The sequence below is a fragment of the Sapajus apella genome, unplaced genomic scaffold (genome assembly GCF_009761245.1).
Source record: "Sapajus apella isolate SASKATOON/1434 unplaced genomic scaffold, GSC_monkey_1.0 scaffold205, whole genome shotgun sequence".
NCBI classification, from domain to species: Eukaryota; Metazoa; Chordata; class Mammalia; order Primates; family Cebidae; genus Sapajus; species Sapajus apella.
Window position 1 is genome coordinate 379633 of NW_022437145.1, and position 15581 is coordinate 395213.

Sequence of the window (15581 nt, forward strand, 5' to 3'; positions counted from 1 at the left end):
GCTTTTGTTTTCCTGGTGTATGAGAAGGCCTGCGGTATCTGTAAGTAACCACTCACCCACATGAACAAGATTGAGGACGAGCAGAGAACGGGGGCCGGATTAAGAGTGAAATATCAGCTGTGATTGCCGGGAGGAAAAGTGTAAACCAGCAGCCTAAACAGAAGCAGGGCATGTAAAAATAAATGAGTGCAGTGAATTTGAGCACAGTTAGACAGAAAATAATGGAAACAGAAATTTTCTGAGGTGTGGTTTAAGTAGGAAGGGCGACTACATAAAGCTGGAGAAGGCAAGGGGCTGAAAGTGTGTGAGGTGTGAAGAGGAAACTAAACTTTGGAGGTTGTGAGATCTATAGAGGGTAAGTGGGGCGGAGCCTGTGATTTTGAGGGAGTCTAAGAGCATCAGGGCGGCAGCTGCTGCTGCGCATAGGAATGAGGGCCAGCCCAGGACTGTGAGGTTAAGTTGTTTGGATAAAAAGGCTGTGGGCTGTGGGCCCGGCTCCGGGGTAAGAATCCTGATGGCACAGCCTTTTATTTCTGCTACGTAGAGAGAATGGTCGAGAGGAGTTGGGGAGTGCTAACGTAGGAGCAGTCTCTACGGCCTTTTTTAAAGAATGGAAGGAAGAATGGGGGAAGGATTTTTGGTCTATGAGGTCGGATAGGTTTCCTTTTGTAAATTTATAAAGTGCTTTGGTTAGAGGGGCAAAACTTGGTATCCATAGGCGAAAGTATCCTCCAACGCCAGGAAGGACAGAAGCCATTGTTTAGTGAATGGGGTTGGGGTTTGGGAAACTAACTGGATGCGGTTTGCAGGGAGCGCGTGTGTATACTGGTGAAGGATTATAAGAGACAGGGAAGAAATTTGGTCTTTAGAAAAAAAGCGTTTTTGAGGTCAAGAACAGAACAGTGAGTTGCGAAAGAGGGTGTGGAAGATAGGAGGGAATAGGGGTTGGTACAACCGGGTGGATGGGAAGTACAGTCTGATTAATGAGGCGGTGGTCTTGGACTAGTCTGTAGAATTTGTCTGGTTTTTGGACAGCTAGGACAGGGGACTTGTAAGGAGAGTTTGTAGGAATTAAAGGCCATGTTGCAATAGACAGGTGATAACAGGCTTTAGGCCTTTTAAAGCCTGTTGTGGGATGGGGTGCTGGCGCTGGGCGGGGTAAGAGTGGTTAGGTTTTAAGGGGATGATGAGGGGTGAGTGACTTGTAGCAAGGGATGGGGAGGTGGTGTCCCGTACCCTAAGATTAAGGTAGGGGGACATAAGGGGAGCTATTGAGGGAGGTACGGGTTCAGGGAGGAGGGTGGCAATGAGGCGTGGCTGTAGCCCAGGAACAGTTAAGGAGGCAGACGGTTTTGCCGGGGTGTCTCAGCCTAACAGGGGAACTGGACAAGTGGGGATGATTAGGAAAGAACGTGGAAAGGAGTGCTGGCCTAACTGACACCAGACTCGGGGAGTTGTGAGAGGCCTGGAGGCCCTGCCGTCAATTCCCACAACAGTTATGGTGGCCGAGGAGACAGGTCCTTGCAAAGAAGGCAGGGTGGGGTGGGTGGCCCCAATGTGATTAAGTTCTGAGATGTGCTGCTTCCAGACGGCCCCTTCCCTGTTATTGAGTGCTTTGAAGGTGAGGTTGATTAATTCCTGTTGTGGGGTTTGAGGGCCAGATTTTAATTTCTGTAGCTTTTTTTTTTTTTTTTTTTTGAGATGGAGTTTCGCTCTTGTTACCCAGGCTGGAGTGCAATGGCGCGATCTCGGCTCACCGCAACCTCCGCCTCCCGGGTTCAGGCAATTCTCCTGCCTCAGCCTCCTGAGTTGCTGGGATTACAGGCACGCGCCACCATGCCCAGCTAATTTTTTGTAGTTTTAGTAGAGACGGGGTTTCACCATGTTGACCAGGATGGTCTCGATCTCTTGACCTCGTGATCCACCCGCCTCGGCCTCCCAAAGTGCTGGGATTACAGGCTTGAGCCACCGCCCCCGGCCCGATAAAATGCATATTAAGCGTTCTTCAGGGGTGAGAGTGGAAGTAAGGATGACATTTCAAGTCACTCCAGGTGAGATGACAGGACCGGGTTAAGTATTGGAGGATCTGATGTAAGCTAATTTGGGAAAGGTTGGAGAAAGAGGAAGGAAAGTGCACCCTAAATGTGCCTTCGGCTCCAGCCACCTCTGGAAGGGGTAATTGTTGGGCAGGGGCGGAGGAGGTAGCCACAGGACTAAACTGTAAGCGGGGCCCCGGATGAGGTGGGGAGGTGACAGGAGGGGGATAAGGAGGTGGGTTGTGGGCAGAGGAAGAGGAGGAAGGCTGGGGGTAGGGCTGGGCCTGGACTGGGGTTTGGTTCAGACAGGCGGGGAGAAGAAAGGTAGGAAGGGCTGACGGACCAGGAGGATTCTGGGTCACTGGCAGAGGCAGGCGGGGCGGACGGGAGGGAGAGAAGGAGCAGAGATTTGGGAGGAATTAGAGTGTAAAAAAAATGCCTGGATGTCTGACATCTTAGAGCATTTGCCCATTTGTTGAAAAAAATGGTCCAGTTTCTAATAATTGATTACAACCAGTTCCAGATTTCTGTGTTCCTTCTCCACTCCCACGGCTTCACTTGAGTAGCCTTAAAAAAAAATGGTCCAGGTCTCACAGAATAGAAAAATCGAAAGTGCCTTTTTCCGGTCATTTGGACTGAGGCCGGGCCGTGCTACAGAGATGTTTAGGTTTCAGATTGGGCAACAGTTGAAGAAGTTTTAGGTGTTTTAGGATGCAGGCTAGAGGTGAGGATTGAGGAATAGAGGGCTGAAAGTTGTTCATAGCGAAGGAGGTAAGTTTTAATGAAAAAGGTAGAGATTAGAAGGAGCGAGCAGCTACTAGCGTTTTCAGTAGGCATCCCTGACTGATTCCTGGGCTGTAACGTGGGTGAGTGATCAAGGAAGGCATCCCCACAACTGGGCAGACACCAAGGGAAGTGTCTTCTCAAGTCCGTGACCAACATCGGAGTTTTGGAGCAAGAAGTAGAGACTTGTCTCCTCCAGCTGTACACGGATAAAGAGTGTCTCTTTGTCTTTACTAGAAGGAGAAAGATGTAAAGGAAAAGAGAGAGAAAGAGGGAGAGACTTGTCTCCTTCTCTCTAAAGGAAAAGAGAGAGAAAGAGGGGGAGAGAGAGACTGCTTACCTGATCTGAAGCTGGCGAGAGAGCTGTTCAGCACGGAAGGCGCGAGCCGCTGGGCTGGGCTGGTCTAGTCTGATGTGTTGAGGTCTCAGGTAGGTCTCTTCACAGGGGCTGGTCTCCCCACAGGAGTACCCCCGTCCTGGGTTTTCAGTACCAAATGTTAAAACGGAAGAGACCCCCAAACAGGCTTTGTGTGAGCAACACAGCTGTTTATTCACCTGGGTGTGGGCGGGCTGAGGCAGATAAGGGCGTCAGCAAAGGGCGGAGGGATAGAAGTTGGTTTTATAGGTTTGGGGTAAACAGTGGAAAGTTGCAGAAGTAAGTTTAGGGCATTTTTCTGCAAGCTGGGAGTGGGTTGTAGGTTTGCAAGCTGGGAGAGGGTCGCAGGGTGTGGAGTCACCAGGTTGGCCGAGCTCAGTTACAAAATCCAAAGCCTTGTCAATTGAGGCCGGAATACGAAACAATAGAAGAAGGTCTCAGGTTAGTTAGGTGCCGCAGGGGTTGATCGTTTCTTCTGGGAACTCATCTGGGGTGTACGTGCCGCCACAGAGATGACCCTGCCATTCATGGCGGTGAGACCTTACCACCCACCCCTTCACCCCACCTCCTACTGCCCACCCCCTCCCACCCTCCCAGCCTCACTGACTTTCTTGCAGGTCCTCAAACACAACAGGCCTCAGGGCCACCGTGCTGACTGTTTCCTTTGCCTGGAATGATCCCCCCATATTGGCATGGCTGTCTCCCTCATTTCCTTCAAGCACGTGTCCAGTGTCGCTCTCTCAATGAGGCCTACCACCCTGACCCGTCTATCTGTAATCGCAACCTCCCAATTCCTACAATTTCCCATCTCCCTTACCCTGCTCTGTTTCCATGCCACGTTATTACCTTCGAATACATTTATTATGATTTAAAGTATTAATTAAATAAAATTTAGTAGGGGAGACAGACAATAAACAGGAAAATAAAAGCATGAGTGTAGGAACGTTTAGTCCAGCGGTGAGTGCTCTGATAAAAACAACATCCCAGGGATGGGGCACACTGCAGGCCAGGCTGCTTTACAGCTGTCTGGGAGAGGACCTCTGAGCTAAGACTCAAATGCCTGACGGGAAGCGGTCCTGAGGAGCGGAGCTGCAGCTCGGGGTGGGAAGGGAGAGCATTCTAGGCTGCAAAGGCCCTGAGGTGGGAGCCAAGTTCATGGGCAGATGTTTGAGCACACCTCTGGCTTCCAGCGCCTTCCAGAAGCTCCAGTCCCTTGGGTTTGGTTGTGTATTCCTGTGACCTTCACCGCAGGCCTCCTCCTGGACCCACTAGGGCAGAGCCTGGGGGCTGCTGGTGGGTTTCAGGCTAGGGAAATAGAAATGGGTAATTCCCAGAGGCAGCAATCAGCAGACCCGGTGGCCCGGTGGGTGGCCAGGAAAGCTTGTCCGTGCTTCGAGGACTGTGTAGGAGCCCGCCCTTAGGAGGTGCCCAGAGTGAGACCATCCCAGTTTGGATCTGCCGGGGAAGTGGGCCGGCCAGGGAGAGGGGGAAGAGGGGGACCAGAGGGGAAGACTGAGTTTTCCGGACGGTGGGCTGGGTCCGAGGCCGGCGGACCGTCTGAGGGGGTCCTCCGGGTTCGAGGCCGCTGGCACCAACCAGCTCTGTGACCCTCTCGGGCCTCAGTTTCCCGCCCTTGCGGATCCCTAGGCGACCTCGCAGATCCTGGGCCTGGTGATTACTGGGCGGGGAAGGGCGGGAACTCGAGCCTCCCGGGCGGGGTCTCCCAGATTCCGCGGCCACGTTTGCGACCCAGGCGGAGGCGCGGGGTCTGAAGCCAGAATCGCTCTCCTGGGCTTCGGTGCGATCGGCAGTGGGAGGTGAGAGTGGGCCCGGCGGGCTCCGGGAGGAGGTGGTCCCGGGGATGTGGCGGGAACGGCCCCGACGCAAGGACACGGAAACCGAAGCGGCAGCCGGGGAGATCCTGACTGAGGTGACCCCTGTTTCAGGGTGACAGTCGGGTCGGGGCTCCCCGCAGTGGTCACTGGCCCGGCGGTCCCGCGTCCCCATCCTGCCTCTCCTCCAACAAAAGAATCCAGGAAGACGCAGAGGCGGGCGGGAGGCCGGGTGTGCCGGCGGGTCTGGCCCCCCTACTGGTGGAGAGGAGGGAGCGCCCTTGCCCAGGCGCGGGGGAGTGGAGGGGGCACGGCCCCACGAACTGCCCACCCGCTCCATGTGCCCCAGTGCTGGGCCCAGGACCACCAGTGAGGCCACTCCTCTGGCAAACATCTGTGACCTCCTCCTCCCACTTCCTGGGCCACCCCTACTGGAGTGGCCTCTCTCCCCATCCCGGAGCCTGGCTGGTTTTCCTTCATAACCCTCAGCATTACCGGTCCTTATGTTAGCTCTTATTTCACTGATTATTATTTCATTAATTTTTTTCTTTTTGAGATAGAGTCTTTCTCTGTCTTCCAGGCTGGAGTGCAGTAGCGCAATCTCGGCCCACTGCAACCTCCGCCTCCTGGGTTCAAGCGATTCTCCTGCTTCAGCCTCCAGAGTAGCTGAGATTACAGGCATGCACCACCACGACCGGCTAATTTTTGTATTTTTAGTAAAGACAGGGTTTTAGCGTCTTAGCCAGGATGGTCTTGATTTCCTGACCTCGGGATCCGCCTGCCTTGGCCTCCCAAAGTGCCGGGATTACAGGTGTGAACCACCATGCCCAGCCATTTTCTCATTAATGTATTAGTATTTATTTGGCGTGCCTACAGTGTTTCCTCCGTGGGAATATAGGCTTCAGGAGGGCGGGAGACTTTGTTTTGTCCGCCTGATATCTTCCTATTACTTCAACAGATCCCTCCCGAGGGCCTCTCTGAGCCCGGCACAGTGCTGGATATTGGGGTTCTCCTGGGAACCTAGCCGAGCCCCACCCTACGCATTCTGCTGCTGGGAGCAGTGCTTTAACACAAATGACACCATTGTGGGATGAAGGAAACAAACCAGAAATGGGGGGGGGTCTACTGGTCAGGTGACCTTAGGTCAAGCCACCTTGGTGGTCAGGGCCACCTTAGATATGGTGATTGTGGAAGGCGTCCCAGATTAGGTGACTTCAGTTAAAGCCACAAAGAAACTGAGTAGCAAGTACTAGAAGGGAAAAGCTAGGAACCATGAGGGCACATAGAGCTCTGACCTGGACTCAGGCAAGGAGCTGAGGTCTGAAGAGTAAGGACAAGACAAAGGGGACGCAGCCCTTTAAGTTGCTCAGGGGTTCCTGGCTGGGTGGATGGGTAGGAGATTCTCAGGGATCAGAGAGGGATTCCTGGTGGAGGCCTCGAAGGTGGAGTAGGAGTTCTCATTCTTTGGGATGAGCTGACTGGGCTTGAGAATTGTTTTGCAGGCTCCCTGCGAACCAGGTGGTCCAAGGGCTGAGCTGTGTGGCCAGACAAGAGGTCTCTGCCTTCCCCCAGGGAGCCCTCCTGGTAAGTGAGTACAGTGTGAGGGATTTGGGAGACCAAGCTCTGCGTCTCATTGGTCATGTAATCTTGGGCAAGATCCCCTCACTGCTGGACTTTGGTTTTCGGTGAGTACGGACAGCTGGACTACGTGCCATTCATTGATCCTGGGGGCACCCACACTCGGTGGTTGTGGTTAGCTCTTCTCAGCTGTACCCTGGGTTTGTGCCTCATTCTTGTTTACAGAGTAGGTCCCCATCTGTCCCTGAAGACTGCAGATTGAGAGAGAAAAATAATGTTTTATCTGTGGAATTAGCGCCCCTTTAAATAATCGGGCCCAGACATACTGAAATGAAACGGCTGTCAAGTCTTAGTCCTCCCTAGAGCTAAAGAATCGTCTCTTTTTATTTTTTCTTTTCTTTTCTTTTTTATGTCAGACCAGTAATGTGCCCACATGGTAACAAGGTTCGAAGGCAGCACATCTCACACATGCACATGAACACCAGTCATCACGCTCATGAGCTACAAAAGGTCAAGAATTACCTCTTGAAGCCACTTGCTACGTAGCTCTAGAGTGATACCAAGTAGCCATAAAATGCCGTACACTGGACACCCTATAGTTCAACAATGTACAGCCAATCACCGATCAATGCTATTTCTTTTTCTTTCTTCTTCTTTTTTTTTTTTTGAGAAAGAGTTTCACTCTTGTCAAGCAGGCTGGAGTGCAATGGCGCAATCTCGGCTCACTGCAACCTCCACCTCCTGGGAGCAAGCGATTCTCCTGCCTCAGCCTCCCGAGTAGCTAGGTGCTCACCACCATGCCCAGCTAGTTTTTGTATTTTTAGTAGAGATGGGGTTTCACCATGTTGGCCAGGCTGGTCTCGAACTCCTGAGCTCAGGTGATCCACCTGCCTCAGCCACTCAAAAGTACCGGGATTACAGGTGTGAGCCACCACACCCGGCCAATCAATGTTATTTCTGTAAACCAAGGAGAATTCCTGCCAAATAACTCTGTCATCCTTGCCTCCTTCTGCCTATAAGAAGCTGCTTGTAAAAAAGGCCCAACGCAGCACACCCCACTACAACTTATGTTTGTTCTGGGCAGTTGTCCTCACTTTGGCTCAACTAAACTCTTGAAAGTTATATTTTGTGCCTCAGCTTCTGCCTTTAGGTCAATAAGATTCAACTGCTATATGCAAATAAGAGGCCAGTACAGGCCCAGGAGGGTCATGGGAACCCTGGAGGTTTGGCCTCAGAATTGGAGTTGAGAGGACCCCAGATTAGGGAATAGTTTAAGCACAGTGGTTTCCATGGGTCTGTGATCCATTTCAGCTCAGTTGGGGCCTGTTTCTTTGGATTTTAGAAAGCCTTGCCCAGGTCCTGCCATGACTCCTGTCTGATCCAATCTTGTTATTTTCTCCAAGTCTGCTATTGAGATTTTTTTTTGCATGATCCTCACAACAACCCTTTGAGAGAAAAGGAAGGAAAGATGAGCCTACCTCTCAGGAGACATTAGGGGTCTCACTGACACGGCAAGTGAGTAGGAGCCCCAGGGATGGGGCCCAGGTCACCTCCAGAGCCAGTGCTTTTCCCCAGGGTGCCATGGAGCCACCTTCCTCTCTGATCCGCTGCCACTTCTCTCGCCCCACAGTTCCCGTGGGAGCCATGAAGCTGAACGAGAGAAGTGTGGCTCACTATGCACTCAGCGACTCCCCAGCAGACCACATGGGCTTCCTGCGCACCTGGGGGAGCCCAGGGACCCCACCAACCCCCAGTGGCACTGGCCGAAGATGCTGGTTTGTCCTCAAGGGCAACCTGCTGTTTTCCTTTGAGAGTCGCAAGGGCCGGGCCCCACTGAGCCTGGTGGTGTTGGAAGGCTGCACAGTGGAACTGGCCGAGGCTCCCGTGCCCGAGGAGTTTGCCTTTGCCATATGCTTTGATGCCCCCGGAGTGCACCCACACCTGCTTGCTGCAGAAGGGCCTGCAGCCCAGGAGGCCTGGGTGAAGGCGCTGTCCCGGGCAAGCTTTGGCTACATGCGCCTGGTGGTACGAGAGTTGGAGAGCCAGTTGCAGGACGCACGCCAGAGCCTGGCTTTGCAACACCACTCATCCTGGAAGCCTGCTGCCAGCCGCTGTAAGCCCCAGGCTCGTAACAACCGGTCTGTGGTCCTGGAGAATGGCCACCCCCTCTCCAAGGACTGCAGGCCTGTGGGCTTGGTTGAAGAAGCGGGCAGCAGGTCTGCAGGACTGGGGTTGGCTGAGCGGGAGCTACAGGGCCCTGCCAGCCTCCTCCTAGGCAGGGGGCAGAGTCCCGTGTCCCCTGAGACCTCCGATTTCTCTACCCTGCATGACTGGTATGGCCAGGAGATCATGAAGCTGCAGCAGCACTGGCAGCAGAGGGCCCAGGGGAGCCAGCCAGAATGTGAGGAACAGGATAAGCCCTAAGCTTGGGTACTGTGGTTCAGGAAACCAGGGCCAGTTCTTTTTCAGGAGTTAAATGTTTGCCCATTTCCAAGGTTGCATTTTGGGAGGTGACATGGGTTCTCTCCTTCCTGCTATTTAGGTATTCTCCAGGTTCCAGATCCACCCGTGTGTCTGGAAGGGACTGAGGGACCATTCCTTCCATCCTTTTTATTTCCGGAGGCCCAGAGAGGAAAGGGGCTTGATCAGCTGGCACTGCGCCCGGCCCAAACTCCTGACTGCACTGGCCTGACTGCCCCCTCCCAGGGGATATTAATGAAATGGAGGAAGTGGGCAATGTCACCTGAGAGTGTCACAGGCTTGCCCTACCTTTGACTTACACGCCAGACTCAGATTCCAACCTGGGGAGTCTCATGTGCATTTAAATCCGAGGCTGGCTGCAGTATTGGCTTGAGACTCTGACATTGTCAGAGAAAGTGGGTTTACCATGTCATATGAGTTTCTGGGACTCAGCTCTTCCTGAGAAGGGTGAGAAGACTGGGGACGGAATCCTCACTCAGCAATTTGGGTAGGGCCCTTTGAGGCAGCGAGTCTTTGGCCAGTGAAGAGAGATTTATTCTGCTAAGAATTTGGGGCCCCATCCTTTCTCTCTGGCTGCCCTGTTAACAGATGGTGCTGGACCTTGCCCCAGAAGGGCTAGTAGCTTTTTATGTCAGCAAAATGCCCTCCTGTACTCTGTCCTCAGCAGCCAACTCCTGGAGCTGCCAAGTGAGGGGTTAAAGAGGTGGGGAGGCAGTGTGGTTCCTGGAGAAAGCTGGTTGCTCTGGCTCTCAGTCCTGGGCATTCCAGGAGCTTGGACACGGGATTCCGTTTCCTGTGCTATCTCTCTCCTGGCTGGGCTCTGGTAAAAGTGTTCTTGCAAGTGAAGCTGCTCAAGAAACCACCTGGGAACTCTCATAGCCCTGTTTTTCACCTAGCATGTGCTTGCCAGGACCCCTCCTTGCTACTATTCCCAGCATCCAGCCTGTTTTTTCTTTTTTTTTTTTTGGAGACAGTTTCGTTCTGCCGCCCAGGTTGGAGTATAATGGGGGTGATCTCGGTTCACCGCAACCTCCGCCTCCCGGGTTCGAGCGATTCTCCTGTCTCAGCCTCCCGAGTAGCTGGGATTACAGGCGCCCACCACTACGCCTGGCTAATTTTCGTATTTTTAGTAGATACTGGGGTTTCGCCTTGTTGGCCAGGCTGGTCTCGAACTCCTGACCTCAGGTGATCCACCCATCTCGGCTTTCCAAAGTGCTAGGATTATAGGCATGAGCCACTGCATCGGCCCGAACGTGTTTTTTCTATTGTTCTGGGAAGCAAAGTGCTGGGTCACCAGAGCCTGACCAGACTGACGCCTTAGGGGTGCGATGGCAGAGGCTGGGCGGAAGACGCAGAGCCCCAGAGGAGACACCCCCTCCCACACACAGACAACCTGCCGTCCCTAGCCTCCGCTACCCTCACTGAGGCCTCGGGCAGGACCGACCGGCACCCAACTAGGCCTTAGGCGGAGGCTCACAGCCTCTTACCCCCAGGAGCCTGAGATGCACCCACGGTGGGCGCCCGGCCCGTTCCCCAGCCCTGCCTGGGAGCCCCGCAGCCACTGCACGTTGTTTTGTACACAGATCGCACGGGCCTTTCCTTCTTATTGCTACAGTGCTTGGTACGCGGTTAAAACACTAGTAAAGCTTTTTCAGTGTTACTCATTCGGCTCCCTAGGATTTTTTCCGCAGCCGCTGAGGCCTGCTCTGGCGGCCGGGCGGTCGCAGGTGCGGGGACCTGGACTGCGGCCCTGCCCAGCAGGACGCGAACAGACGCAGCTGGGCGGCTGCGCCGCTCTCGTAACGTCACCACGTAGGCCGGTGACAAACACCTCCCTCTGGCCGCCCCAGGAGGCGCCGGCACTACGCGGGTTGAGTGGGCTTCGCGTGTGCTCCTCAAAGTCTCGCGAGGCTTCAAGCGGCGTTCTTCCCGAGGGCGGCACCGGGGCCGGGCGGTGGGGTCCGTGTGCCCGGGCGAGGGGCGGAGCTGCGGGATGGCGTCCGGAGCGGCTCGCTGGCTAGCGTTGGCAGCCGTCAGGTCCGGGGTTCTCCGGAAAGGGCCTAGCTTGAGGAAAGGTGGCGATGTCGCCGCGGCACGGAGCGACCCAGGCCGGAGCCTGGTACCGTCGAGGTCAGTCATCGTTACCCGCAGCGGCGCCATTTTGCCCAAACCAGTCAAAGTGAGTGTCTTCCTGGAGATGGGGCGAAGGGGCTGAGGCCAATCATTGTGGGGAATGCGTGCGGGCGGCGCTGATTGACTGGGGCCAAGGCCAATCATAACGATTGCCTTAGAGTGGAAGGCGGGCCGAAAATAAATGCGCTAATGAGTTGCTAATTTTGACAGGTGGGTAGAAAATGGTAGGTAGACAGAAGATGGGGGCAAACGCTGAGGAAGATGACCTTTTACATTAGATTATCCTGAGAGGTACGGTGCGGTGCTCCTCTGGAGTCAGAAAACTTGGCCCTGTGCATCTAGTTTAGACTGTAATCTAAATCCTGTAATCTCAGCCCTCCCTGTAATCTGGTTTAGTCTTGTAATCTCTGCCCTGCCTGTCTCCTAGTTTATGGGATGAAATATGAATTGTGAAAGGACTCTGTAAACAAGGGGTACGTGGGACAGCCCTTATCTTTTTATGAGTTGTCATCTAGTATTTAATTCATGTGATTTACAGTCCTGATAGATGTGCAGGGAATTGTTACAATCACGGTTTTTCCAAATGAAGAATCGGGCTAGAGCTGTGAAGCCAATATCCAAGGCTTGCGCTGAGGCCGCAGCGTCCCGGTTTCTTGCTGATACTGTCCCTGCCAGGTCCTATCTTTTTCCACTACTGAACGCTATCACATGCCCTTGAGTTTTTCTAGGGAAAACGGAAACAGTCCCTTATAGCAAACAAAAGTTTGCTTTATGACTGCAGGGCTGTGTGGTATGGGAGTTAAAAAACAAATTGTCTTAAAACTAGTCTATCCTGTGCTAACACACAATTGACTGCAAGGTCCACTTTGGGAAAGAGCTGCCTTATCAGAAGGCACAGTGACATTTTTTTAAACTCCAGGAATACAAGAGGAAATGTTGCTCAGATTTTACTCACACTTTCCCAATCTATCTAAATAGTCTTTTAGTGTAAATACATGCCCCCTTTCACACACATTAGTTTCTAAAATTTAATGTGCTTAAATCAAATTTCTCAGGCATCAGGGAACCTGTTACTTAATGAACTGTATAGAATATCCCTTCACTGTACATCTTTTTTTTTTTTTAAACAGAGTTTCACTCTGGTTACCCAGACTGTAGTGCAATGGTGTGATCTTGGCTAACTGAAGCCTCTGCCTCCCAGGTGCAAGCAATTCTCCTGCCTCAGCCTTCCGAGTAGCTGGGTTTACAGGCATGCGCCACCCCGCCCAGCTAATTTTGTATTTGGGGTTTCTTCATGTCAGGCTGGTTTCGAACTCCTGACCTCAGATGATCCGCCCCCCCTTGGCCTGCCAAAGTGCTGAGATTATAGGTGTGAGCCCCCGTGCCCAGCCTTCCTTCACTGTACATCTTTCTGTCATAGGTTTTTGTGTATTTCATGTGTTCAAGTAGAGCTCACCACAGTCCAGCCCTCCTAGTACCGGCGCACCCGTCTGCCTGTGGAGATTTAAAGTAATTAGCAGGCTGTGTCCTAACTTTAGATGTCTAGGGTGCCTTAGACTTTTCTTTCCAGTGGACTTTTCATCCACTTTGATGGCCATGACAGTCACCTTATCTCCTTTTGTTTTTTCTTTTTCTTTAGACAGAGTCTTACTCTGTTGTCTAGGCTGGCGTGCAATGGTACAATCTTGCCTCACTGCAACCTCTGCCTCCCAGGTTCAAGCAATTCTCCTGCCTAAGCCTCCCAAGTAGCTGGGATTACAAGCTTGCACCACCACGCCGAGCTAATTTTTTTATATTTTTAGTAGAGATGGGGTTTCTCCATATTATCCCAGCTGTTCTCGAGCTCCTGACCTTAGGTGATCCACCCACCTCGGCCTCCCAAAGTGCTAGGATTACAGGCCTGATACACCCCGCCTGGCCCTCTCCTTTTCTAGTTCCTTTTCTTGCCCTGAATTTTTCCAAAGATTTAAAAATCAAGTTGCTTATGATGGGTCTGAGTTCCACAGGAGGGAATGTCCATGAGAGGGCCAGGTCTTCTTTGGTCTTGCCAGAGGCGGCTCTGGAGCTCACAGCCGCCACTCTGACCCTCTGCAGATGTCCTTCGGCCTTCTCCGTGTGTTTTCCATCGTGATCCCCTTTCTCTATGTTGGGACGCTCATTAGCAAGAACTTTGCTGCTCTACTTGAGGAACATGACATTTTTGTTCCAGAGGATGATGATGATGACGACTAACAAGTAAGACTTGCTTTACCTTAGATGGACCAGGAAGCAGGGTGGAGCATCTGTCTGTGATGCAGTCTGGCCTGGTAGCAGCATTTGGACATTGGGGGCAGAAGCTTTAATGAATTGACCCACTTGGTGGCTAATGTTTTTATTTTGCTTTTTCCCTTTATTGGATGAGGGCAACTTACTGACTTACACATTCACTGGGGTCTCTTCCAACTAGGTTGGGATCCTAGCCAGCCTTTTCAGTTGCCCTTGATGTATCCTCATTCAATCAACCCACCCATTTTCTTGACAATTTAATATGCCTTACACACATACCACCAGCAGCATCATTTCAGCAGCTCTGTATGGAAATGTAGAAACTGCAAGTCCTTCCCCGTCAGCTCTCGTTACCAAGCTCTCACCACTACATCCTGTCCGTGGGCACCACAGCCTGGTTCATGCGTTGCTCACAGACTCCTCCCCTAGCACTCCCAGTCCTTCCCATTCAGCTTCCTGTGTTGACTTCCTGTGCTCTCTATGTGCTGCATGGCATCACTGTCAGAGATGAGGACACTCCTGACTCCTTACCTGGCATTCAAGGTTTGCCATGATTTGGTCATGCCTCTTATTCAGTCTCATCTTCCATATTTCCAGCCACCCACCGATCCCCAGTGTTCACCATTTCTTGAGTTTGCACACTCATACCCATCCCCAAATATTGGCTCATTGTTCCTCCCACATGGAAGGCTCTTTCCCAGAGGCTCTTTGGGTCTTAATTCTACCCATCCTTCAGTGTCTTTGAAGTCTTCCTTCCTTTCATTTGAAAGTGACTGCTCCTTCCTCTGAGCAACCAGTACCTCTTCAAACACTCAGTATTGTGTGTGTAAACACACACAAACCAAAATTTTACTCCACTCTGAGCTTTTTGCTGGCAGGGGATGTTTTTTATACTTTTGGGCCCCCAGTGCCTGGCCCATGTTGAATGCCCATTTAATGTATGCATAAATAATCAAATGTGCTCAAAGTGGCCCTTCTCCTGCCGTGTTTGATAAAAGCACTTTGTGGAATTCTTTCAGTGTGTGAATGGAAGACTGCTCTGTTGCCCAGTTCACTGCTGCTTTCCTTTCTTCCAGGAATTACAGAAAGCAGAAAGCACTAACTGAAGAAATGGTGATGTTCTCAGCCTCTCTGCCTTCCCTATCAGCAGGACTCAGGGAAAGCCCTCAACCTCCCAGTCTGGTGAAGCTGCCTCTGTGGTCCATGACTGTATCCCAGATCCCCAGGCTCTGGAAGGCTCCCTGAGATGTGCTGTCCACTAAGCACTGGACTAACAAGCAATCACATTATGAATAAACATAATAAATGCCAGCTGTTTGTGACTGAATAATGGCTGCAGTTTCTCAGTGTGTGTAGGCTCTAGTTGGTGCGGTTCTCTCTGCTGTCGTTTTATGAGAGAAACATAGGCCTAGATTATCCAGGTTTCAGTGGAGCCTGGTGAACTATTCTGGAGGCCTGGGAACTATTTTCATTGTTTACAAAAGCCCAGCAGAAACTGTCCGTTTTCCCTTAAGAAAGCTAATGGGCTACTAAAGCCTCAAGCCATTCTGTGTTCACTGCCAGTCATGAGAGCTTTGCTTGTTATCATACAACTACTTAAATATGACTAGAATGATTCAAAACTTGGGTTCTGTGATATTAGGATATATGTAGGTTTTCATCTATTTCCTGGCTTATAACCATCTCCCAAAGCCCTTGTTATAGGCCTTTGTTACAACGTTGGGCACTTCAGGCCTCAGAAAACAGCAGTTCTCTTTCTTGGACCTTCTGACCTCCTTTCACCTGCTGCTTTTTCTTCCCAAGGCTGGCCTAGAAACTAAAAGTGTAACTTTAGTTTATATAAACTTCCTTTGCCTTTCTGTCTTCGAGTTGGTCATAAAAAGAATTCTCCGACCTACCCTGTCTCCCCCATTTCAGAAGGGACTCTGCCCCATACCTGGGAGGAAGAAATGTGGACAGGCCTTGTTGGACTTCCCCACTCTGTATTAGATCATGCCTCTTTTGCCAATCCGACTTCTTCACTGTTGTCCATGCTTCAATCATGCCTATCCAATAAGGTCTCCATAAAAGGCCCGAAAGGACAGGTTCAGAGAGCTT

The 15581-nt window shown here is 51.9% G+C and overlaps 2 protein-coding genes and 1 non-coding gene across 6 annotated transcripts in view; 2 read left to right on the forward strand and 1 right to left on the reverse strand.

Annotated features, from left to right (window-relative positions):
- PHETA2 (PH domain containing endocytic trafficking adaptor 2) overlaps window positions 1–10120 on the forward strand; it is a 49251-nt gene extending 39131 nt beyond the window's left edge. The window contains exons 1-3 of one of the 3 annotated variants that reach the window (XM_032270197.1): window positions 3864–5012; window positions 6530–6611; window positions 8236–10120. In XM_032270197.1, coding sequence (XP_032126088.1) covers window positions 8250–9029 — 780 coding nt within the window. In that variant the 5' untranslated portion in view covers window positions 3864–5012; window positions 6530–6611; window positions 8236–8249 and the 3' untranslated portion in view covers window positions 9030–10120. Of the gene's footprint in view, window positions 1–3863; window positions 5013–6529; window positions 6612–8235 lie in introns of those variants that run through there. The other 2 variants (XM_032270196.1, XM_032270198.1) reach the window with 2 other exon arrangements.
- On the reverse strand, window positions 7016–7118 carry LOC116544100. The gene has a single exon (XR_004265815.1). It is a non-coding gene; the product is annotated as a small nucleolar RNA U13 (small nucleolar RNA).
- Window positions 10121–11000: 880 nt separating the features above from the next.
- Window positions 11001–14814, forward strand: SMDT1 (single-pass membrane protein with aspartate rich tail 1). Of its 2 annotated transcripts, none has more exons than XM_032270201.1 (3): window positions 11001–11216; window positions 13271–13454; window positions 14561–14814. In XM_032270201.1, the coding sequence occupies exons 1-2, from the start codon at window positions 11080–11082 to the stop codon at window positions 13449–13451; spliced, it is 318 nt and encodes a 105-aa protein (XP_032126092.1). In that variant the 5' UTR covers window positions 11001–11079; the 3' UTR covers window positions 13452–13454; window positions 14561–14814. The 2 variants fall into 2 exon arrangements, with proteins under 2 accessions (XP_032126092.1, XP_032126091.1); XM_032270200.1 differs by having other exon boundaries at window positions 11007–11265; window positions 13314–13454.
- The last annotated feature ends 767 nt before the right edge of the window (window positions 14815–15581 follow it).